This window comes from Chrysoperla carnea, chromosome 1, assembly GCF_905475395.1.
Source record: "Chrysoperla carnea chromosome 1, inChrCarn1.1, whole genome shotgun sequence".
In the NCBI taxonomy this organism is placed as follows: domain Eukaryota; kingdom Metazoa; phylum Arthropoda; class Insecta; order Neuroptera; family Chrysopidae; genus Chrysoperla; species Chrysoperla carnea.
Window position 1 is genome coordinate 62,913,659 of NC_058337.1, and position 24,231 is coordinate 62,937,889.

A 24,231-nucleotide genomic window follows, 5' to 3' on the forward strand; every position below is an offset into this window, starting at 1 on the left:
TGAATAAATATTTATAAAATAATCATTTATCTTGAAAATCGATTCTAGAAAAATATCTGACATTTAGGCCTCACGGTCGAAAGATAGGTAGCTAAAAATTCAATAATAAATAATTAGTAACGAAGGAAATCATATTTTAGACAATTTCTTGTTTCCGCTCGTGAAGTACTTTGTTTTTTATGCAGTTTATACAAAAATTGGGATTAAAAAAAAGTCTACATAATTTGAACACTTTTCTTTCTGATTATTTCTTTAGTTACCAATCATTATTGTGAGTACTTTTTTTTTTAAATAACTATAAACAACTATTTGGCAACTCTACAAATTAACAAGACTAAACGAATTCTATATTGAACTATAAAATTTCATCTATTCGTTTTTTGTTTTGTTTTGATTTTTTACAAAGACGACATTTATTTTAACAAGAAATACAGTTTTAAATATATTTTCATTTTGTATAGTGAATAATATTACCTACCATTTGATTTCACCCTTGTATTATTTTTTTTAAATATTTCTTTTGGTACATTATTTTTGTTTTATTGGATAAAAAATTGACAATATAATTTAACAATATTTATCAATTCTTAACTATATAAAATGTTAATTAGGTTATGTATAATATATATATATATAATATTTATAATATTCTGTTTCATTTGTGAAACAAATTTTTTTAACTATTTGAAATTAGCTAATAATTAATATTTCATTGTGATGATACATATCAACAAATATGCGTTCCAAATATTATTTTCTGAATTCTTAAAAAAAATACCGCATATAAATCTTACATCCTTACTACCTAATACAACGACACACAGGCAGTGGTATATTACTTCGAAAATTAGTTTTGCCATTAATATTTACTGAGCATATTATAACCAAAATGCATCAGCAAGGGTAGGTTCAAATGAGGAGTCATAACAGACAAAGGACACTCGAACGGTTAAACCTAAGTTAATTCATATCTTTGTCAGTTTGTAGGTTTTGCCTAAGATGGTCTTGAAAATAGCTGTGTATTTGATTTGTAGTAGCCGAGGCTGGAATTTTTGAGTTGCGAATCCTTTTATTTACTTCAGAGAATGTTTACTAAATACTTTGATAAAAAAATCGTAACTATACGGTTTTCGTTTTCATTCTTTATAAAATTTCAACAGTTAAAGTTCATTATCTAAAAAAAAGAACAATTGTTGGCACAAAGAATGCATTTAAATTAATGGATTTGTAAATATTTTTAAAATGGGCTTTGTAAGAAAAAGTACAATTAAATGCAGTGTTGTCAACTTAGTAGTTTTACCACTAAAACTAGTGGTTTTTTTCTACTATTTTTCTACCTTTAGTGGTGAAATAATTTAAATAATTTAATATTTCAATATCATTTCTGGCAATATTATTGCTCTCTAGTTGTTTTTTAGTGGTTTTCTATCGCCTGTTTAGTGGGCCTTAGAATTGAAAGTTGGCAACACTGATTAAATGTCATATGAATCTACCCTTATAAAAAAGTATGTTTATAATTCGTTGTCTAGAACATACGTATAACTAAAAAATATTGATGTATTATAAATTAGCTATTCGATATCTATGGAGAAAAATAGTGATTTGGAGAAAATACATCTCAAAAAAATACATTATTGAAGTAAACTACTCACACCAAATTCTGGCTGATGTAATCAATTGGCATTATAACTAATTTCAATGGCTAAAACATAGATACATAAGCAGTTATACGAAAATCAATTGCCTGTGAGCCTTTCAAAATTTTATTCACCGTAGAATCGTGTCAGAACAATAGAGCAGCTTCTACGGTCTCCCATTTATATCGTTAATCTTCCATCATAAACTTCATCATTTCCTGAACACATTGTAATATTTGAAAAGGGAATAGCAATGATACAAATAGAATACAACTAAAATCGATTGCTCAAATGAGAAAAACGTATTTCTATTATAAAATAAAATAATGACGCATTTCGGTAGATCTGACACAATCCTGCTACATGTGAATAAACCGTATGACTCAATTTTAAGACTAATATGTATAAGCAACATTGTAGCTAAAAATTCAGGAATGCAAATTTGAAAGTATAAACGTCACTATTTAATAATTATTACTGAATTAACATAAGTAGCTGCTGTATTTTACTATATTTTCACTTTCAAAATTATGTTGTGGGAAGCATTCCGATTAAATAGAAAGTAAAAATATTAAATATAAGACAGTCGTTTAATTAGGAATTTAAAGAGTATCCGGAATAAACGTTTCAGTTCATTTTAAACTTTAATTAATTAAATTCTACACCTTGGAATACATCTAGATAAGGCCTAAATATTATAAACAAAACCATTCATAACAAGTAACAACACCATAAAAAAAAAAATTTATCGCAGATTTTAGCATAAGATAAAAATATTTTCTGAATAGATTTTGTTTCAAACTGCAAAAAGTTCTTCCAATCAAAAACAATAATTTTCATGCAAAAACTTAATATAACATTCATTATGTGTCAAATCAATAACGAGACAATGGAAAACACAACGACATCGTCGAAGTTTAAGTCTGTTTTGCTTTTTTGAGATCAATTATAAAATTTCGCTTTGTCTGTAAAATTGGTGTTACTATTATCATTTGTTTTGTTTTGAAAGAATTTTCTAAGTTAAATTTTTCATTGAATTTCACAAAACGATTTTTTAAAACATAAATATAATTAAATCAGTCGATGTAAATTATTTCTTGGCTAAACACTTTCTAGAATAATATTTATTTTTACAAAAAGCATACCGTGATATATATTTTAAATATGTACAATTATTTAAAAATTAATTAAAATTAACTATATTAATTAATATAAAAAAAAAAAAAAAAAAAACAATGCATAGATAATAATTCTTTGCAATAAATTTGAATATTGCTAAACTATACAAGAGTGTTCTTTAAACATTTCTCATATAATTTTATAAAAATGATAAATAAATTAAAAAAATATTGTAAAATATTTTTGATTTGCTTATGATACATTATCTTGGTAAATCTACGTTTGGTTAAAGAACAAAACTGTCTAATCATACATTACTATCGTTGGGAACTGGAACACCTGTAAAACTAATTGGTGCAGCATTTTCAACAAGTGTGGAGCGCATATTCGATGATAGTTGTGGTGGTATCCGCACGGCACTATCTGGTTTACTTTGTGGTGCCAAGCCTGCTGCTATTGCATTATTACGCATTTCTTCTGCTGAAGCCCTATAATTATAAAATTTCATATTGTGTTTGTACGACTTGAGTATAATAACGTTTGTAACTAAACTAAAAGGGATACTTCCCTACGGCCCAACGCTAATTTAAGTGCAATATTTTTTAGGGTTGCCCAAGTCCCTATAGAGTATAGAAAAATCCTAAAGCTGTTTTCCCGCAAATTCAGATTTCAAGAGGTTATAACTTTTTTTGTCAATTTTTAGTGAATTTATAGATTGAAAATTCAACCATTGTTGTTAGATGAAGATTTTGCAAGAATTTTTTCAGTTTTTCGTCAATCTTATTTTCATAGTTTATTAATGTATAAAATATTTATACAGTGGGTAACAACATATTATCAGCATAATATATATTAGTTTAGGCCGCCCGGTTTTTCGACGGGATAATTACAAGAAAAATATTTTTTAAGAAAAAATACTTTGAAAAAAATCGTAGTGTAGATGTTTATTAAAAAACCGGGGTTTTGCAACAACAAAAAAGACCGAAAAAGCATTATTAATAAACAAACAAAAAATTAAAAAGTTGTAACGCAAAAAAACAAAAACAAAATGAGACTAACAAAAATCAAATCTGTTCGAAATTTAACGAAAAAACACGGTTTTATGTCAAAAAACGCGTTTTTTGCCATTTATTTTCTCGGCTTGTATGACTCGCAGGAAATCCATTCGGGGTTTAAGTGTGCAGAAACAAAATAATGTTTCCGAACAATTTGGAAAAAGCAAAGTAGTTGCTTCGGAGAAGCCGTGTGCGATTGGTAACAAAGCCGCAATTAAAAAAAAATTTTCTTCATTAAGAGTTGCCCTACAATCTCTGAAAAATTATTAATCTCTTAGATGCATAATGAAATTGTGAAATGCAAAGAAAAAAGAGAATTTACAAACATATTCCGTTGAAAAACCGGAAGGGTTATTTTTTTTAAATATGAAGCCTGTATTATTTAGCATTAGTCGCAAAAAATAATTAATTTAGAACATAAAACAATAAACAGTACAATATCATTAAACTGCACAATCCGAATGGAACATGTATTACAGGGGCATCGCAAAGGAGAAAATTTTCTACAGTTAATCATCTGCCCATTTAATCCCTAATTTTAATATATTCAAGTTAGTTCTTAAATACAAATTTTAACATTCGATATGCTAAGTCGAGGAATTCTTAAAATAAAAAACGTTAAATAACGAAGTCGTATCTCGTTAACGGTGCATTAAATCGAAGCACTTTTAGGTTCGACATATAATGATTTATAATACATCCTGTACATTTATGTAATAATAAAACGATGGTCATTTTCGCCTTATCCTAGAAGAATCGATAGAAATTTGAATAGTTATGCGAAATCTCATAATTGATATAATGGCCATAATTATTTTCTTTAAATAAATTTGTTGTTTATTTAGGGCAAACGACTTGAGGTATTTTCTATTAAGATCTAGAACAATCCTCAAAAAAATTTTGCACCCAAATATGCGTAGAATCATAGAGAAGCATGCTAGTGAGAAATGGAAGATACTAAAGCATCCAAACACCACCATAATGAAAAATGAAATACTCAAATCATATACAAAATGCATGCTTTTTTTTTTGAAAGAAAAATTATATAGAAATTCTAACATTAACGTGCAAACAAAAGTTAATTAAATTAATTAGTGATTAAAATGATTAGTAAATAAAGTTGAACTTATTTATTATGCTTTTGTAGTATTCATAATTACTGATTTCACGTAAAGCGGAGAAGTACTGTTATAAAAGATGGTTAGACCATAATTTAACGAATATTCTCTATGATTGCTTACTTGAATTTTAGAGAATTAATAAATAAAATTGATGTTTTAATCGTATCTGTCGGAAAATTGAGGTAGTCTATCGTACATGTTTAAAAAAATTCATTGAACATACAATATGCAAAAAATAACAGGATGTTTGCAAATGATACAACGGTTGAAAACTACAGTGAAAATATGAAAAAATTTCAATGCTTTCGGCACTTGCAAACCCGAGATCCTATTTTCCTCCAAAGTTGTTTTAGATACATATTTTAAGCACTAAATAATCACCATATAATTGAAACCGCCACCAATTTATAATTTACACCAATGATGATTACTTGATAGCTGATATACGAATCCGTAATACAAAACAATGAAAAATGAATAAAGGATGTTTTAATAGGTCTTAAATTATAATACGCGCATAATTTCTTTAAAATTGATATGAATACCAACTTAAACGCTTCGCGAAAACATCATGACGTTACATAATTTGTGAATCTCAAAAAAGTTCACTAAAATAGATGGAAATGGAATCCTGTTTAGAAAATTAAATCATGAAGTCTACAAAATCATAAAAAAACCAAAATTTTTCAAATAAAACAAAAATACTTTCATTAACAATAAAATAAATATATTGATGCCTGACGTTAGTGTTAGAAGTCTATGAAGATAAGGACGATTTTAAACAACAGGAGGCTAATGTAGAAGCGCGCGCGCGGGTTGATGATGATGACATGAAGATATTTAAGTTGGACGCCATACATCTGGATCCTCCATTAGTGTAGTGTGATGATCGCCAGGAACACCCCCCACCCCTCCAGTAGGACTCAAAGCTCCCGGTGATGCCATCGCGGCCATATCTTGCCGTGATCCTCTATACAACACAAGTACCCAAACACAAGACAAAAATTTATGTTAAGTACATAACAAAAACCCAAAAATATAACATTAGTTAGTTATATAAATTATACACCAAAAAAAAAGAAGCATTAATTTATATTAAAGCTTAGTAAATTTTAATCCCATCGAATAATTTTAATAAATACTCTAATATTTACGTACTTTCTTCCAAGTGCTATCATTCCATAAATAACACCCGTTCCAAAAATAAGACCACTGCCAAAAATACTGCCAAGACCAGGACAAAACATAATCGGCGGTATGGCAATTCTGGAGAAAAATTATTTAATTAATATTTAAATTTAAAATTTTGTAATGGTCGAAATAAAAACGTTACCCCATATATAAAACGGCTTTATTCCAATTAGGACGTTTATCAACAAAATCACTAATCTGCTGCACGAAATCAATAAACAAGCAACAACAAGGTGCTTCGCAAACAATCACTAAAAATCCTGCAAGCATTTGCCACATACCACCTAACAGACAACTAACATCACCAAGAAGTATTCCAAAACAATTGTATAATCCAAATAAAATTGCAACTGAAAGTAAAAAATTTTGTAAAGATTAAGTTAGTACAAAAAGCAAAGAAATGTTCATCAAATTAGTCAACTAATTTCAAAGTATATAAAATTTAGACACAAATTTTGAAATTCAAATTTTGGTGGCAAATTGAATAATTAGCAAATAATCAAGCAGAACATTTGAACATAAGAAGAGCATTGGATATAGTTTTGCTTTTATTTATATAATTATACAAATAAATAGGAAATTAATAAATATTGTGATATACTATGGTAGGTTAGGTTAGGTTAGACTTGGCTGTCCTGGGATGGGACACACTTAGACCATAGGGTTCGTTGTGATACCGAAAAAGGGTTGGCCCACCCCCGAAGAACAGCAGGAGTGCCTTGACGACGACGGACTTAAGTCGGAGAGGTCATCAAAGAGAGCCTGACTCAAGTAAGTCAATCTCCTCATGACAAGAGCTGGGTAGTGACAGATGAGACATGTCTCCTTCTCCTCACCACTGTGACAGCGCCTGCAGCAGTCGTGATAGACTGCCAGGCCCATGCGTTCAGCATGCCTGCCGCCCAACCAGTGTCCTATAATAGCCGCAACAACTTTATACCATGGTAGAAACAATTATAAAATAATAAATTTTAATGTAATATTTGCTATTTCATAAAAGTTTCAACCGCGTGTAAATGCTACACGTACAAATTTTTTTTCAACTAGTATAGCTCGAGCTATGAAAATCTATGTCTTCGTCACGTCCAAATATTTACATGTTTTCAAAAGCTTTTTTGTTATTAAAATTTTGTTGTTAATCGGTTTTTAAACACTGTATATATGTAATATCCGAAGTTTGTAACGCTTAAAAAGGTTTAACAAAATTTGTGTATAGTCATCTAAGCCCATTTCCGGCTGTCCGCCCGTCTGTCTGTGAACACGATAACTTAAAAACGAAAAGAGATAAAACTTAAAAATGTTTTCGTAAACATCACTGTTTAACCTTGTGAAACATTCTTGTAAAACGAAAACAAATTCCAGAAAATACATTCGAAAATTTTCGAAAACCAAATAAATAGCGGCCTTAAGAAGTTTTCGGTTGGATTGTTCAACATAGGGGACCTGGTATATCAAATTAAAGGGAAGAAATTGAGCTTTCTCATGAATACAATTTTTTTGCTTTTCGCTGAATTTTTTACTAGTTGAAGAAAATTTGCAATAAAATGGTCTCTTACAAATTAATTCCCATGAAAATGCAGTTATTAAAAATATAAAAAATATTTCTGCCAGGATAAACTCTGGCACACCTAGCTCATATTGTACCTTTCGTTAAATAGGATTGATTCATATGCCAAATTTATGTTTACGAAAAAATGTTTCAAACAAAAGTTATTTATTTTTTATAAGGAACATTTTTTACATTTATGCTTTTCTTCTACCTCTAACGGTTTACAAGACTCAATTGACTTTTTACGTCCTGAGTACGCTATATAAATTTCAGTTTGAAATCTCTTTTGGTGTTTAGGTGTTTTTATGAACACCTATTCACAAATTTTGTTCGTAGCATCAATATTTTTAAGGGTTACAAACTTGTGACTAAACTTAGTATACCTTCATATAAGTTACATATATACAGGCTATTAAAATAGAGATTTTCATTTAAGATATTTCAAGTGATGTTCTCGAGTTCTTCGACTGTTCTCATGCTTTTTGAAAACTCTGTATATTCTGTATTAAATGGAGCTACCTAAAAACGCGAAGACATATTCAAGCAGCTTTAAATTTTTTTCTGTATAAGAAACATTATATTATGGTTAGTAGCTATGAATATTTTGACATAATGTACAGCTTAAAATTTTATGTTTTTATGTGAATCTTGTCATGAAAAAGAATATCTAAAGGGGGACCTGTTGAATTGTCTTCATATAAGTTTTGTCAATAAGAAAAATCCAAAGTGGGGTGGAAATTAGAGCTTTTCAAACCATATATTTTGTCATAATCCGATGACATTTTATAAATATTTATAAGACTACAAACAATTATTTTTTAAAATTTTGGACAAATTTTTTTGCCATAAATTGTGTATAAAAACGAAATAAAGAAAATAGTTTTTAATTGTTACTTTTATAAAAAAATATCGAGTGCCTCATGCCAGAAGGGGGAATCCGCCAAAATGAGTAAGTAAGTTTTACTAATTTCTTTTAATGTTCTTGTGAAAGCACTCGTATATTAGATTTAATTTGTATTAACTTTTTATTGCTTCGGAAGTAAAGATTATATCTAATTCCAATGCAATTTATTTATTTACGCGTTATGGTTCTTCGTATGCTTTTTTGGATAATATTAGCTACCTAGCAGTTAATCCACTCGCTTCTCTGGTCAACTGCAATTTTAAATACAAAGAATATTGCGTTATAAAATTTTATTTCATTTGCCATCACTTATCCCCGCTAATTTCGTTGGTTTTAATTTAGTGGTGTCCTAAATTTTTTAAATAAAATATAGCCCATGTTACCCGCTGACATTTCTATAGGTATATCCAATAGACACACATATACACCTATATTAATGTATCCAAAAATTTGTATCCGCTTTTTTACCACCTTAGGAGTAAAATTTTCAAAAATCCTTCCTTAGATTCAACTATAATGTCAAAAAGCCCAACATGCAAATTTGCACTGGCCGAACAGATAAGTGTATAAACAACAACTGGAGTGATTGATTCTTTTTTTTTTTTTTTTTTATTAGTAATATTTATTTTTATGAACAGAAATTGGATACCACTTTTTATATTTAAAATAAGAATAGGAGAACATAGTGTTCATGAGAGGAAAGAAAAAATTAAAAAATTTAGTAGATATTTTATAGAACCGTAACTATTAGTAGTTCTGTATCAAATATTCATTCTTTAGTAAAAACATGCTTTATACTGTGTTTCCTTTAGAAATGTGTTAAAAAAATTCAAGTTTCTATCTTCAAAGGTTTTTTTTTCCTCGAGTTTTTCTGCCGGTTTAAACCTTATATACATATCTTTATAACCATTGTTTCAAATTTTTCGTATACGATTAAATATAGTTTCTGATTTTCGATTTATAAAGAAGTATTCCAAACTGCTGCTTGTGAGAAGAATAATTAGAATTCTCTTTTGTAATTATTATAAACCACATGGAGTTAAAAAAAACTTTATTAACATGACATTATAGCAAACGTTGATCTATATTCATCTATAAAATTATTTACACAAAATTTCATCCACTTGTTAAGCCTTTAGAGGATGAATTTCCAAAAATCCTTTCTTAGTTCACCCTGATGTCATTTTAGGAACTTGTGTACAAACTTTGATGCTTAATAACCCAGTGGTTTAAACTCTGCGTTGATCGATCAGTCAGTTACTTCTTTTATATAGATAGAATAGAATAGAATAAATTATTGTACGTAAAACCCGCTTACTACAATGATTCGTACAATAGGATACAATATTTAAAAGAATTAAAAGTTTATGTTTTCTCCTACATTGCCGGTTCACAAAATTTATTTTTTATTTGTAATCACTTGTATTTGTGAATAGTTTATCCACATGCATTTTATTACTATTACTCCAAGGAGGTGTCCTATTAGTTCACTACTTTTTTTGCACGAAAACATTTTATTTAAGTCTTAAGTACGTGCGTGCCATTAGTTCGCTACTAATATAATTACTTATATATGCCGTTTTCGAACGAGTAAATTATTTATTAAAAGTCATACGCTCCAAGATTTCAATACAATATCTCAGTATTTTAAGCTAAATAAAATTTAGACTCAATGTTTTCCTTAAAATATGGAATGTACTGGCAAAATTTCTCAAAATCGGTAAATTGGCAGATACGCTCTACTGGCATGAAATCTTCGATATCTTTATATGCTCAAAATTTATTACGTATTAAGTAAAATAATCAATAGATAAGATAATTGCTATTTAAAACAATTATTTGATAATGGGGACCCTTTGATAATAGCAATAAAATATAGTATGTAAAAATTTTAGATGATTCTGGTTAATTATTATTTTTTACAGGAAAATTGTAAACGCATATTAACATTACAAAAAATTACCAAAATATTTTCAGACATTTAGTAAGTATGGCAAAAATTGACTTTTATTTTATCCATAATACTGAAGTATCATTCGTTAACTTCACACAAAAAATGTCTTTGGGATAGAAAAATTGTAGGGTGAGTGCTACATAGAGAACGTATAAGGAATGAAAATTCACATTTCCATTGGATGGATAGACTAAAATTTTTTAAGTTTAAGTCCACGGTATACCGTATACGGTCTATTTAAACGCGGTATGAAATTATTTTTGGCCTTTTATACCGTGGGGCCCTTATACCGTGCAGTGGAGCACAAGTCACAGTAGTTTACTTCCTAGTAGACATAGGGATAGTTCGACCACATAGGTACTAACTTTCCCACCAACTAACTTCGGTACTAAGTACAGCTACGGACATAAATGCCGTCTTCTTTTGCCAACTGACAGTGTAGAGAAATAAGACGACATTTCTGACCGTAGCTGTACTTAGTACCGAAGTTAGTTGGTGGGAAAGTTAGTACCTATGTGGTCGAACTATCCCTATGTCTACTAGGAAGTAAACTACTGTGACTTGTGCTCCACTGCACAAGTCATAGTAAAGTACTGTGACTTGTACTCCACTCCACAAGTAAATGTAAAATACTGTGACTTGTGCTCCACTCCACAAGTCATAGTAAAATACTGTGACTTGTGCTCCACTCCACAAGTCATAGTAAAATACTGTAACTTGTGCTCCACTCCACAAGTCATAGTAAAATACTGTGACTTGTATCAGTTGTACATTATGTTGTACTTTATTCATCTACGAGGATGTAGTTTTTTTTGTGGAAGATTATTCAATTTTTATTATCAATTCGAAGCTCCTTACTTACTTTATTCAAATTAATTAGTATAAAAGCATACGAGGCTCCACAAGTTAAATATATAGATGTACGATGTGCGGTTAAAAACCTCGCACGGCTTGAAAATCTCTGTATAAACGCATACCGTGTGTTATAGCTTACCGTGTGAGGTATAGAACCATTCACGGCTTAATAATCCCAATATAAACGCATACCGTGTGTTATAGCTTACCGTGTGCGGTTAAAAACCTCGCACGGCTTGAAAATCTCTGTATAAACGCATACCGTGTGTTATAGCTTACCGTGTGCGGTTAAAAACCACGCACGGCAAAAAATCTCTGTAGAATACGCTTTCCCATCTGTATTGTGTATACCGTGGACGAGAGTATACCGCACACGGTATGTTACATTTCTGTAGAATACGCTTTCCCATCTGTATAATGTATACCGTGGACGAGAGTATACCGCACACGGTATGTTACATTTCTGTAGAATACGCTTTCCCATCTGTATAATGTATACCGTGGACGAGAGTATACCGCACACGGTATGTTACATTTCTGTAGAATACGCTTTCCCATCTGTATAATGTATACCGTGGACGAGAGTATACCGCACACGGTATGTTACATTTCTGTAGAATACGCTTTCCCATCTGTATAATGTATACCGTGGACGAGAGTATACCGCACACGGTATATTTCATTTGTTTCAAATAATCCTTCCAATCTATATTGTGTATACCGTGGACGAGACTATACCGCACACGGTATAAGGGCTCGACGGCATAAAGAGTATACCGTGAAAAAGTATACCGTGCACGGTATAAGGGCCCCACGGTATAAAAGGGCAAAAATAATTTCATACCGCGTCTAAATAGACCGTATACGGTATACCGTGGACGGTCTAGACCGTAGACGGTATTGTGCGGATAGCCACACCGATAATATGGTTATTTTTCAATAAAACCAATCTTAAAATCTCATTATATACAATGATATCATTTTCCAATTCTTTAAAATATTTATTAACATTTAAATTTAATTTTGAAATACTAAATTATTTCCATCAATGTTGTTTAAATTATATGATTCGATTCGATTTTTATTTGTAGCAGCATGTCAAAAAACTAACCTAGTAAAAATACCGAATATTTTAATTCTTTGCCAAACAGACACGACGCGAATTTCAAATCTAAATTTACGGTATAATTTAAAAATCTCATTTAATAATATGAATAAAAAATAAAAATGAACCATATGGTCAGTAAATTAGAATACAAAGGCAAAAAACCGTAAATTTTCCTAAAAAGTTAACAACCATCTATGAATTTTCAAATGTGATTAAATTATTCTGACCGGAAAAATTTCGTTAACCATTTCAGAAACATGATCGCTTTAATTTTCGAGATATAATTAATGTCTTATTTCCAAAAATTAAATTTACTTCTTTAATTTAAAAACGCGATCTACAGTTTAATTTAAATAGTTAAATAGTACATAAAGGGAGCTCAATTAACTGAATAATGAATAAATATTTAAACAAAGAAATAATTACAATCGGATTAAAAATCATTAGTCAGCTGACGAATGTAAACACAAATCACTAGTAATTGTAACAGATATATTATATTCAACCATATTAATTATGAAAGAAACCTAATTAAAAATCAATAACCATAAATTTATATTCAGATTTAATCAATTTAATATTAAATTTCAAACCAAAAATTGAAAAACTAAAACTAAATACATACATCCACTTCCGACTGTTCCCAACCCCCGACCAGCATATTTCATCCACCAAGGAGTATCATCTTGTGGCTGATTTTCTTGACCCGGACGGGTCATTAACGACGCAATTTTCTCTTGAAATGACTACAAATAAATAATATAAGTCAAATAAATGAAATTAATTATGTTTTAAACATTAAATACATACCATTTTCTAAGTAAAAACTTCACTACAACTTGTGTCAAGTATTGAATATGACAGATCGAAGAATTATAATCTGTATGTATCGTTGGAAGTCGGTGTATGTTAGAATACTACCAACCTCGTTTTTATTAATATTGATGTAATATATTTTTAGATAATTCACAACTTTAATATGAAATATTTTCTATAAAATTCACTTATTTGTTACATAAAAACACGTTATGATAATTAAGAACAAGTTTTAAAAAATTTTACTAAATCAATAAATTTTTGTTCGGAAATTTATATTTCTTTATGTTGGAGAAATGTGTTCAAAACACTTGGTTGTCAGAGAGTTCCCTGCCCTCGCAAGAGTGATTTTTGACTGATAGTGGAGTTTTGTGAAGTTTGTAAATAAATTTTATTCTTCATCATAAAAAAAGTATCAAAATTTTGTGACCGTGTTTTCAAAAAAGGAATAAAGGTATGGTATTATTATAAAATAATTCACACTATATTAATGTTTATATTTTTTGGGAACAAAATGTCGTAATGTTATGAATAATTTATTAATGACCTTTGAGTTTAATTTAATTATGTTTTGATTAAAAAGTTTATTTTCACTTGCCTAAATTCCCCAAAACGCTTGACACTTGATATTTTTCTAATTAGAATGACATTTTCTAAAAATCAACATGGTTAACTGATGTGATGGATCTACTTATGAGATCTGTTTTAAATTATGATGGAACTCAATTTTTTCGAAATAACACTAAGGTATCCATTTTTTAACCTTTTACAAAAAATTTTAATTTAAATTGATTTATTTTTTTTATAGATTGACTCAGTGTGGGGTTGGGCGTCCCCTCCGCTGGGCTTGCAGCCTACAGCAGTAGGTGCCCGAGGCAGAATGGGAGACATGGTTTTAGGGGAAAGACCCCCATCACCAGCCCGACTGTCTCACACTTCTGAAAAACATCCAAGAGCAACGCTAACTGAGTTAAATGTATTACGAAGGCATCGTGAACTTTGCGATGTTGTTCTTAATGTTGGCTCACGTAAAATATTTGCACATCGTGTTATTTTGTCAGCATGTAGTCCTTACTTTCGTGCTATGTTCACCGGTGAATTGGCGGAATCTCGGCAAACAGAAGTCACAATACGAGATATTGACGAGGTAGCGATGGATTTGTTAATTGATTTTTGTTATACTTCGCACATCGTTGTTGAGGAAGCGAATGTACAAACGCTTTTACCCGCCGCATGTTTACTCCAACTTCAAGAAATTCAAGAAATATGTTGTGAATTTCTGAAACGGCAATTGGATCCTTCAAACTGTTTGGGAATTCGAGCATTTGCTGATACACATTCATGTAGAGAACTCTTAAGGATTGCTGACAAATTTACACAACACAATTTCCAAGAAGTTATGGAGAGTGAAGAATTTTTATTACTCCCTGTTGGCCAATTAGTAGATATAATTTCATCCGATGAGTTGAATGTAAGAACGGAGGAACAAGTTTTCAATGCATGTATGTCTTGGGTTAAATATAATGTTTCTGATCGTCGACAACATTTATCGCAAGTTTTACAACACGTCCGCTTACCATTACTTAGTCCGAAATTTTTAGTTGGCACTGTTGGATCTGACCTTTTGGTAAGATCTGACGAGTCATGTCGTGATTTAGTAGATGAAGCAAAAAATTATTTATTATTACCACAAGAACGACCATTAATGCAAGGACCAAGGACACGACCACGGAAACCGACACGTCGAGGAGAAGTTTTATTTGCAGTGGGGGGATGGTGTTCAGGGGATGCAATAGCTTCTGTTGAACGGTTTGATCCCCAAACGGTTGATTGGAAAATGGTTGCACCAATGAGTAAGCGACGATGTGGCGTTGGAGTGGCTGTTTTAAATGACTTACTGTATGCTGTTGGAGGCCATGATGGACAATCGTACCTGAATAGTATTGAACGTTATGATCCACAAACAAATCAATGGTCTTGTGATGTTGCTCCAACTACTTCATGTAGGACTAGTGTTGGTGTTGCGGTTCTAGATGGTTTTCTTTATGCTGTTGGAGGGCAGGATGGTGTTCAGTGTCTTAATCATGTCGAAAGATACGACCCCAAAGAAAACAAATGGGGAAAAGTAGCTCCAATGACAACTAGACGGTTGGGCGTAGCAGTTGCTGTATTGGGAGGATATTTATATGCAATTGGTGGTTCAGATGGTCAATGTCCATTGAATACAGTAGAAAGATATGATCCTCGGCAAAATAAATGGTCTCCAGTTAGTCCAATGTCAACCAGAAGAAAACACCTAGGATGTGCTGTATTTAACAATTTAATTTATGCAGTTGGAGGACGAGATGATTGTATGGAATTATCTAGCGCCGAAAGATATAATCCTCATACAAATTCATGGAGTCCTATTGTTGCTATGACATCAAGAAGGAGTGGGGTGAGTTTTTTGTTTTGATAATATCAAAATTTCGTATACTTAAATGTCGCTTCGAATGGTTAGTACACTTGTACGACTATTTCCTGTATTTACTCAAATTTTTTAACTTGTTTTTAAGATTATTTAAAAAATAATTAGATTTAAAAATTAAATTTTAAAAGTACCAAAGATGCCGATCTCAAACTAAACTGGTAAAATTTTCAAGTTTATTTTGCAATTTTTAGACATACGTGTTCTTGATCTGGAAGATGAAGGTTTAGTGCATTTTCTTAAAAAAAGACGGTAAAGTGCGAAAAATTGTTATTTGTTTCCGCAGCCAAGTTGCAAATAGTTTAAATATGTGCATTAAAAAGAGGAACACAATGAGCACCTTTTAAAAACAATTGTGTCAATGGTTAAGTCAAAAATTAAAAAAAAAAAAATGGTACTCAAAATTGTAGAAATTAATCGCAAATACAGTTTAGTTTTATACAAATATCCCTTGTTTCAAAAAAAAAAATTTTTGTACATTAGTAATGAATAAGATTGTGTTTGTAATTTACACAGTTTATTTTTCATAAGCTTATCGGAAGCTGTATGTTTTCCAATCGATCGGAGACATACAAAAAACTTTGCCACGATTTTTCATAGTTTCAAACTTAAAATTCGGGCTTACGAGATAATAATTCTAAAACAAATAGTTAAGTGTGGATTAGACTTAAAAATTAATCTTAATTCAAAAAATTGATTCCTAAATTTTTTTTAATGTCTGATAATATATAATTTTTTATTGGCAATAGGTTGGACTTGCTGTTGTCAATGGCCAATTATATGCTGTTGGTGGTTTCGATGGTACCGCATATTTAAAAACAATTGAAGTTTACGATCCTGAACAAAATCAATGGCGATTATGTGGAGCAATGAACTATCGTCGTTTAGGTGGTGGCGTTGGTGTGATGAGAGCTCCTCAAACTGAGAACTATATATGGTACATATTTCTTTTATTATTTATTACAAGAAATAGTTCTCAAAATGCAATCTATTAATCTGAATCTGCAGTGCCATTTTCTTTTAATTACGAAAACATATACATTCACTTCGGTCACAAAAGGTGCCTTCTGGATGTGATTAATAAGTGTGCTGTTGAACTTTCACTAAAAAGTGCACGAATTTGTTTATCTATTATAAGCATCAATAAGTATTGAATAATATTCCCATGAGTGCCTAGAATGGCGCTACGTCGCTAGTGTACATTGAAGTTATTTTAATTAAGTTAAAACAATGTCGCTCTTTTCAGCAAAACACGAGGTCTCTCAATGTACACCTCCATCATTTTTTTTTTTACTTTGAAGTTGTAAATTTTATTTACTATCACAACTAGCGAAATAATTGAATACAAATTATCTACAGCGCACAATAATCCATTTTATTAGAAATCTATGGATCATTAGAAAAATATATCGTTTCTTTGAATGCTTATCAAGGTGCTAGTTTGATTTTAAAAATATGACACACATTTATGTAGTATTTTAAAAATCTTTTGCAGCTTAAATATTTTTCAACAAAGTACAATTTTGTTTTTAAATTAAATTTTCAAAAACAAATTGCAATATTTATTTTTATTTATCGGTTCGTATATTTATTCACTTCAAAATAAAATTGGTTACTTGCTAATTCATACCTATTTATTATACTATATTCACTTCGGTGCAAAAGAAAAACTAGCAATGATAGTGGTACAAAAATATCTATAATTTCTACGACACTTGAGTTCGGAGGCCGAGCTCAAGCGGGAGAAGTTCTCTAGCCTCCATGGTATAAATTTACAGCTATACACATGCTGTACAAAATGACTTTACATTTAAAAATTTTGAACATTGAACAAACGTTAGGTATAAAATTTATACATCTTAATTTTGTACTTATTAAATAATATAATTTTCGTCAGTCAGTTTTTAAGGGAGGGGGGGGGGGTAATGAACATGAGTATACATGGAAGAGAAAAAGCTACTACATTTCCTCCATAATGTTATACTACTTTTCCTTCATAATGTTAATCCCCATACATGGGGATTTGTTGTGACAATGTAAAAGAAACTGATATTGTAGAAGACTTATTGTAATTGTCTTATATTCCTAAATAATAAACGTAAAATACCCTTTTTCGTTGAAAACAATGATTTTTACAATAAAATGCGAACGAGGGATGAAATGCGAAATAAGCCAGATGGAAATGGGTACATCTCCCTCATTTTTCAACAAAAAAATTTTTCAACATATCATTTAAAAGGAATTTTAATCTACTTTCTTCTGTCTGAATCAATAATCATACCTAATATCTCTGTTTAAAAAAAATTCAAGCAAAAAACCACAAAATATTCGAAATATTTAACAGAGTCGTAAGTTATAAATATTTCACAATTTCGGAATCCAGGACCAGTCAATGAACCAAAACAGTTCGATTACATTGTTTAAAGCTTACTTAAAGAAATTAAAAACAAAACTTTGTGCGATCTTGCCCAGGAAGTGGGAGCTACTCCTTCTCGGAGGTGGAAAAATTGCGCCTTCATGGATAAACTAACAGTGATGTTTACGAAAGAATGATTCAAATAAAAGCTTTTAATTTGTTTTTAAAGGAATAACTTTTACATTTAAACTTTTGTTCTATCTGAACGGTTTACAAGATGGATACTTTATCATTTGATTGATTGAGCAAAAAAATTCCATTTTAAAATTGACATATCTCGGTCAATTTTTAAGCTAGAACTTTTTTATTATCACCCAACTACTCGATGTTTTTACAACCTAATAAACCAACTGGAAAATTTCACAGATACATCAATTTTTTATTTATTAACATGATATTTTATTTAATTTTGTTGTGCTATTAATAATAAGAGTTAGTTAAATATTTAAGAAATCCAATCATTTTAACTTGTAGTCTTTAAATAATTTATACACGATGTAGGTATTTATATTATCTGGCAAGATTTACAAAAAAAAGAAAATTTTTATGAAATTAATTTATTATTCTCAAATATTTTCTAAATAAAAAGTAACTGTAATTTAAAGTAAAAGGTGTTGTCAAAATTATGATAAAGCTGGTTTCGTTTCCTTCAGTTATAAAATTTGCATATCTTACGTTCGTTAAATTTAAATTAATTATATGTACTAAGGGAATTAACATTTTTTTTTTCATTTTCAGGCCGGCAACAGTTCTAAATACAAGTAAAATGTCCATTAAATAGTTAAGAACAAAAATATCTCTAAAAAAAGAGTGAAACCATCAACCTCAGTTAAGTTTTTGATTTTAAAATGACTTATACATTTATTATTTTATAAATGCTTCCGCCTGTTTAGCTTCAGCAGTTTTATTATTTTCAAAATGAACGTGAAAATTCAAAATTTTTTAAAACTACATGAATTTTTATCCAAAGTATTGTAATAGCTTAATAATTAGATTTAAAACAAACAAAAAATGATGCATCGTTTCGAGAGAAAAAAAAAAGAAAACAAACGTGTAAGATTTCTATAAAATAAAATTATGTTTTTGAAAAATTTATGTGCAATTGGTAGGAAAAAATTTATTGATTAAATAATATATGTCGTTGTTTGAACGACGAATCTTGTTGATGATCGTCTTTATCGTATATTTATAAATGAATTGGTCTCATGGTATCAAATATTTTCGTTGTTATTAAAAAAGAATGTATCATGACCGTTTCATCTACACACCATGTTTTAAAAAATTTACAGATATTATTTTTTTTCAATTGAAATAATTATGTATATAACATTTAATAAGTTTAATTAATTCTTAAAAAAACGTGTATTATATTATTATATATTTAAAAAATACAAGTAATTATTAAAATATTTTCTTTTTCTAGATAAGTTTTGTTCTTTTTATTCATTTAAATGCCCTTTTTCGATCGTGTTTGTAAAGGCACATTTATTTCTATTAAAAATATATATTCACTATATCTAAATTTTCTATAGCCAGATCTATAGATCCGTTAGAGAACTCTACATTGCTATTTAGGAAACTTCGGTCAAATGTTCCGATAGCTCATTTTTCTGATTAATAATATTTTGGTAACTCTAATTTGACGTAAACTTCAATGTACTTTATGATTAGTCTATCAGCTAAGACCTCTTATAGGTAAAGATAATATGGGAACTATTCGCTACTCCGTACTAAAGATGTAAATCCACGGATGTCGGATAAGTAAAGGTGTAAATCCACGAATTTTTGGAAAAGGGCTTGGTCCGATAATAAACAAATATATGAATTAACAACAGGTTTGATTAAAAATGGGGTCACTATTTTAGAAGTTTAAATTACTCTAAAGTAAAAATGGCCAATATAAGCCGCAATAAACTACCTTACACGTATTCCAAGGATTTTATAATTTACACTGTTTCATAATTTCATATCATTCATTTGGCATCATCATATACTAGTTTCATTTGAAAAATTGGATTAAGCATTCCGTGTTTAAATTCCGTTACAAAATATAGATGTTTTTAAAGACTCTTAGTCGAATAATGTTCCTTGATAATACCCAGTTTTATAAAAACAAATTTTATTTGTACCTATGAGGTTCGCGTTAAGGTAATTAAAATAATAAACAACAAATTTTAAAAATTTATGAAGTGCTTAACTAATAAAAATACAAATTTTTATTCATTTGAAATAGTACATAACAAATTATTTACCCAAATACTGTATTGTAGTTCGTTTAATTTTCGAAATTTTGTTTACTAATTTTTCATAAAATATTTTACTAGACACTGATATATTTCTTGAACCCAATAAATATTCAATATTATATAAGGCAGTGATTGATTGGTCATCGATAGTTATATTATCAAATAATGATCCATTTTTCATAACATTATTTAAATGATCATTTAATATCCATTGACTACGTAAATCATTATAATATCCTTTTCGTAAATAATCAATTTCTTTTAGTTTGTCAATCATTTCGATACTTTTCAAATTATTTTCATCTCCACCCAAGCCTCGAAGTAATAACGCCGCTGTTAATAAAGTCCCTAAAAAAAATTGCATACTAAATATTTTAAAATTGAAGGAAAAATAAAAGTTTATTAAAAAATTAAATTAGGACATCCTTTCAAAAAAAATTTATAAATTCCAATTTTATACATATATAGATATAGGACCAGAGAACATTTTGGCAGCTGTTTGGAAATTTGAGAGGCTGTTGTCAAAGTTGTTGGAAGAAGTTCAAATTGAACAAAATACATTGAAGAGCATATACAGATAAGCAAATAATTAAATATAAACTTTTTAAAGTATCGGATAACAGACATCCTTTTTTTTTCGAGTGCACACAAAATGATTTTTCCGTTTGTAATTCAATTTTTTAATAACGCTTTTAATGGATTTCTATCAACTACAAGTTTGTCGGACAGTCAGACAAATTTTGCGGGCCCCTTAAATGATAAATTTCCGTGAATTATAAAGTGAATAATCTTAAAAATCGTATGTCTTATCATATCTGTAGTTTTAAAGTTTTGATATTCATTGTTATAATATTAATAAGGCAACTCCCGATTTACCCCTTTTGCAAAAGCATTATGCAATATGTCTCAGAAGTTCTTACTAACCCTTTAATGAGAATTTCTTCTAAGGTTGGGCAGATACAGAAAAATTTTTCGTATTAAGGGAGCTATCTCTTGGACAACTAGAATTGAACCCTGACTACTTTCAGTTAAAAATTTGTTCATTATAAAAACACGTATATTTTTCGAAATATGAATAGGTTCGATATTTTTATAATGATATATATAAATATAGATAATAATAATGAACTTAAAACCGCGAAAGCTCTTAAGATTTATTTACGTTTGTTGCATATCTCATCATATTCACAGTGTTTTATGATTCATTTTGATATATAATATATAATCTCAATAAAAGGGCAATATTTAGGTGAGCGTTAATCATTACGCGTAGCCTTGCCGGAATGTGGGGCGGTAATTCTAGCACGTTTTGTTTGATTATACATTACAATATATTAAATTAGAATTTTTAGGAACCTCGATGATAGTGTCGACCTACCTATTAGTATCTTGTACTAATAATACCTATAACTAAATTTTCAGCTAGTTGCTAAAACTTTTATTTATATTCATATTTTTACATTAAATTTTTGCTAAACCTACCTATATTTAAAAAAAATTATGAGTTTTTATAACGAAGAACTTTCTAATTTATGCTTTTGTATCTCTTACCAGTAAAGAAAATGAGTTGCCCTTTAACTGACCTTGAAGCTAAAGATCTAATCTAAGGTGGCCTTAAGATATCCTAGATATAAAAATTTTTGCTCGAAAGTTAATTTAGAAGAAAGATCTCATTAAAGAATATATAATATGATATAATTTCAAATTTTACAGAAGCATTATATGGCGTCAAATTAAAGTTTTTGGGGTTGCGAACTCGAGAGTGTGTATTTCTAATGAACAGGAAAAAATTAAAATATATGAGTGAGTTATCGATAATCATAGAAAAAAGTCTATTTTCTTTGTCTATTTAAAGCTGTCTAAATGACTTTTTAAATTTAAAACTTCTGGAATGACAAACTGATCGAGTGAAAGGGTGAAATATAGTATTTTATGAAAGTATTCTGTTCTTTTTTTTCTCTTTGTTCTGTTCTTTTTTTCTCTTGTACAAAGTGCATCGCAAGTTCATATTAAAAGAAATTCGAAGAACGGAATTTCGAAAACGGATCAAAGTAACAGAATATAAGAAATTTAAAGCCAACTGAAGTTTAATCCAATTCGATTTACAGTGCCCCTTGATATTATAATTACTTACATTTACTATCGGGTTCTAGATCTAATAATCCACGACATGATTCTAATTGTTCTAAAAGTATTGGTCGAATTTCCTCACTAAAACTCACTCCAAGTGGCCTTGGTTCTTTTTCTGCATACTTCAATTCTTTATTATTTATATCATACTCCAAATTAATTAATGACTCATTATCTATGGCAATACTAACTACATCTTGATCAAAATTAATAACTGATGGAATGTCAGAAGATATCCAAATATTCGAACATTTTGCATTTTCATCAAATGGTTGAAAATTCATAGCCGTTTTAGAATTATTTATATAAAAATATGGGGGTTTCTCGGTCGGTTTCGTTAGTGTTACAACAGCCATATTTGTATTACAAAATGCTAATAATACTTTCAAAGGGATTTCACATTTTCCAAGTAACCAACGTTGATAAAACCATGCACTTGTATCGTTTGGATCAGTGAATGCTGCATTTTGCACTAAATCTAGTTCTTCTTTAAATAAATCACTCTTTGGTGACAGTGTTTTATATAAAATACTCCTATAATGCCATGATGAATAATTCGAAAAATTTTGTAGAATTTTCTCAGTGGAAAATTTTAATTCATCTTCATAGGAAACTTTTGCTCTATTTACCACAAATTGTCTATAATCCCAACAATGAACTAAAATAAAAAAATCCAAGTCATTTACGGTATGCGGTATTAAAAACTTTTTTTTAACTTACAATTTCGTTCATCTAATTTTAAATACTTCGCACATAAATCAACCTCTTTTTGCCAATCTGGCTCGGGGCAATTATCCAAAACCCAACAACGATGATGCCATGCACTGTATGATTTTGGATTAGTACGTAGGCATTCCTCAGTTAAATATAATTCACTGGCGACAGCTTCTTGTTTTATTTGTTTTCCCCCGTTTAATAATATCTCACGTCGTATATTCCACAACGTGTAAATATCAGGGTTATTCGATAACAATTTAGCAATTAAAAGTAAAGTATTTTCATCGCATTCGTTTAATTTGCGTTGGCTAAAAATTGTATCGATTCCCTGTGTGTAAGCTTTTAATTTTGCTTGTTGTTGTTTATATATAATTGCCTTTTTCTCTTCGGAAGTACGTTCCTTTACCCTGCCATGCTAAAGAAGTCATTTTAACTCAGTTATTTATTTCTTTTTATACTCATATATTTTTCTTACCATTTTTATTTTTTAAAAGTAGCTTATTCAGTTTTTCTACAGAAATTATTGACAACTCATGTGAGTCACACAAATTTCTGTCTACTATTATGAAAGAAAAGGGAATATACATTCACAAAGTGAAAGAAAAAGAAGTATATATTGGCTGCGTTCAATGTGCAACCCAATTTTTTGATGTTTTATTAAATTGTCATGCGCAGAAACATTTTAAATTCATAAAAAATTTAATTATTAATGCGAACATTGTTTGAAATTTAAAAAATAGGTGTTTATTTAAAATTATCTTGTAATAATCAAAACAAGAAAAAATCGCAATGTGTTTACATGTGGAATAGCTAAAATTATTTAGAATATTCATATATTTTCTTCAATTTAACAATTATCATAAAAAATTCATTTTACTACTGAAAATCCCTTTAAAATTTCACATGAGTTAAATGCTTTATTAAAATGAAATTATTTTCGACCACC

The 24,231-nt window shown here is 29.5% G+C and overlaps 3 protein-coding genes across 6 annotated transcripts; 1 reads left to right on the forward strand and 2 right to left on the reverse strand.

Annotated features, from left to right (window-relative positions):
- Nucleotides 1-2,983: 2,983 nt before the first annotated feature.
- LOC123300734 (calcium channel flower) lies at nt 2,984-13,497 on the reverse strand. 3 transcript variants are annotated; one of them, XM_044883381.1, is made up of 6 exons: nt 13,304-13,497; nt 13,119-13,239; nt 6,266-6,473; nt 6,091-6,198; nt 5,791-5,902; nt 3,084-3,244 (listed from the first exon to the last, which is right to left on the reverse strand). In XM_044883381.1, the coding sequence occupies exons 1-6, from the start codon at nt 13,304-13,306 to the stop codon at nt 3,221-3,223; spliced, it is 576 nt and encodes a 191-aa protein (XP_044739316.1). In that variant the 5' UTR covers nt 13,307-13,497; the 3' UTR covers nt 3,084-3,220. The 3 variants fall into 3 exon arrangements, 2 of the variants coding, with proteins under 2 accessions (XP_044739310.1, XP_044739316.1); XR_006535394.1 differs by having other exon boundaries at nt 3,132-3,244; nt 5,675-5,902; XM_044883375.1 differs by lacking the exon at nt 5,791-5,902 and having other exon boundaries at nt 2,984-3,244.
- A 123-nt stretch (nt 13,498-13,620) lies between these two features.
- LOC123300721 (kelch-like protein diablo) lies at nt 13,621-19,130 on the forward strand. Of its 2 annotated transcripts, none has more exons than XM_044883360.1 (4): nt 13,621-13,763; nt 14,118-15,746; nt 16,526-16,713; nt 18,931-19,130. In XM_044883360.1, exons 2-4 carry the CDS (start codon nt 14,190-14,192, stop codon nt 18,971-18,973), a joined length of 1,788 nt encoding a protein of 595 aa, XP_044739295.1. In that variant the 5' UTR covers nt 13,621-13,763; nt 14,118-14,189; the 3' UTR covers nt 18,974-19,130. The 2 variants fall into 2 exon arrangements, with proteins under 2 accessions (XP_044739295.1, XP_044739286.1); XM_044883351.1 differs by lacking the exon at nt 13,621-13,763 and adding an exon at nt 13,937-14,056.
- A 1,306-nt stretch (nt 19,131-20,436) lies between these two features.
- LOC123306193 (geranylgeranyl transferase type-2 subunit alpha) lies at nt 20,437-23,833 on the reverse strand. The gene is made up of 4 exons (XM_044888099.1): nt 23,761-23,833; nt 23,289-23,700; nt 22,573-23,226; nt 20,437-20,786 (listed from the first exon to the last, which is right to left on the reverse strand). The coding sequence occupies exons 1-4, from the start codon at nt 23,761-23,763 to the stop codon at nt 20,437-20,439; spliced, it is 1,419 nt and encodes a 472-aa protein (XP_044744034.1). The 5' UTR covers nt 23,764-23,833.
- Between the last annotated feature and the right edge of the window lie 398 nt (nt 23,834-24,231).

Coding starts and splice junctions, on each gene's coding strand:
- LOC123300734 (XM_044883375.1), bottom strand. Junction 6,474..13,118: donor GGGAACAGTCGGAAGTGGAT/GTATGTATTTAG, acceptor TTTTACTTTCAG/TTGCAATTTTATTTGGATTA. Junction 3,245..6,090: donor ATGATAGCACTTGGAAGAAA/GTACGTAAATAT, acceptor TTATAATTATAG/GGCTTCAGCAGAAGAAATGC.
- LOC123300721 (XM_044883351.1), top strand. CDS start 13,991: ATGGATCTACTTATGAGATCTGTTTTAAATTATGATGGAACTCAATTT. Junction 14,057..14,117: donor TTTTTCGAAATAACACTAAG/GTATCCATTTTT, acceptor TTTTTTTTATAG/ATTGACTCAGTGTGGGGTTG. Junction 15,747..16,525: donor TGACATCAAGAAGGAGTGGG/GTGAGTTTTTTG, acceptor TATTGGCAATAG/GTTGGACTTGCTGTTGTCAA.
- LOC123306193 (XM_044888099.1), bottom strand. Junction 23,227..23,288: donor AAAATTAGATGAACGAAATT/GTAAGTTAAAAA, acceptor TTTTTATTTTAG/TTCATTGTTGGGATTATAGA. Junction 20,787..22,572: donor TCTAGAACCCGATAGTAAAT/GTAAGTAATTAT, acceptor AATTTTTTTTAG/GGACTTTATTAACAGCGGCG.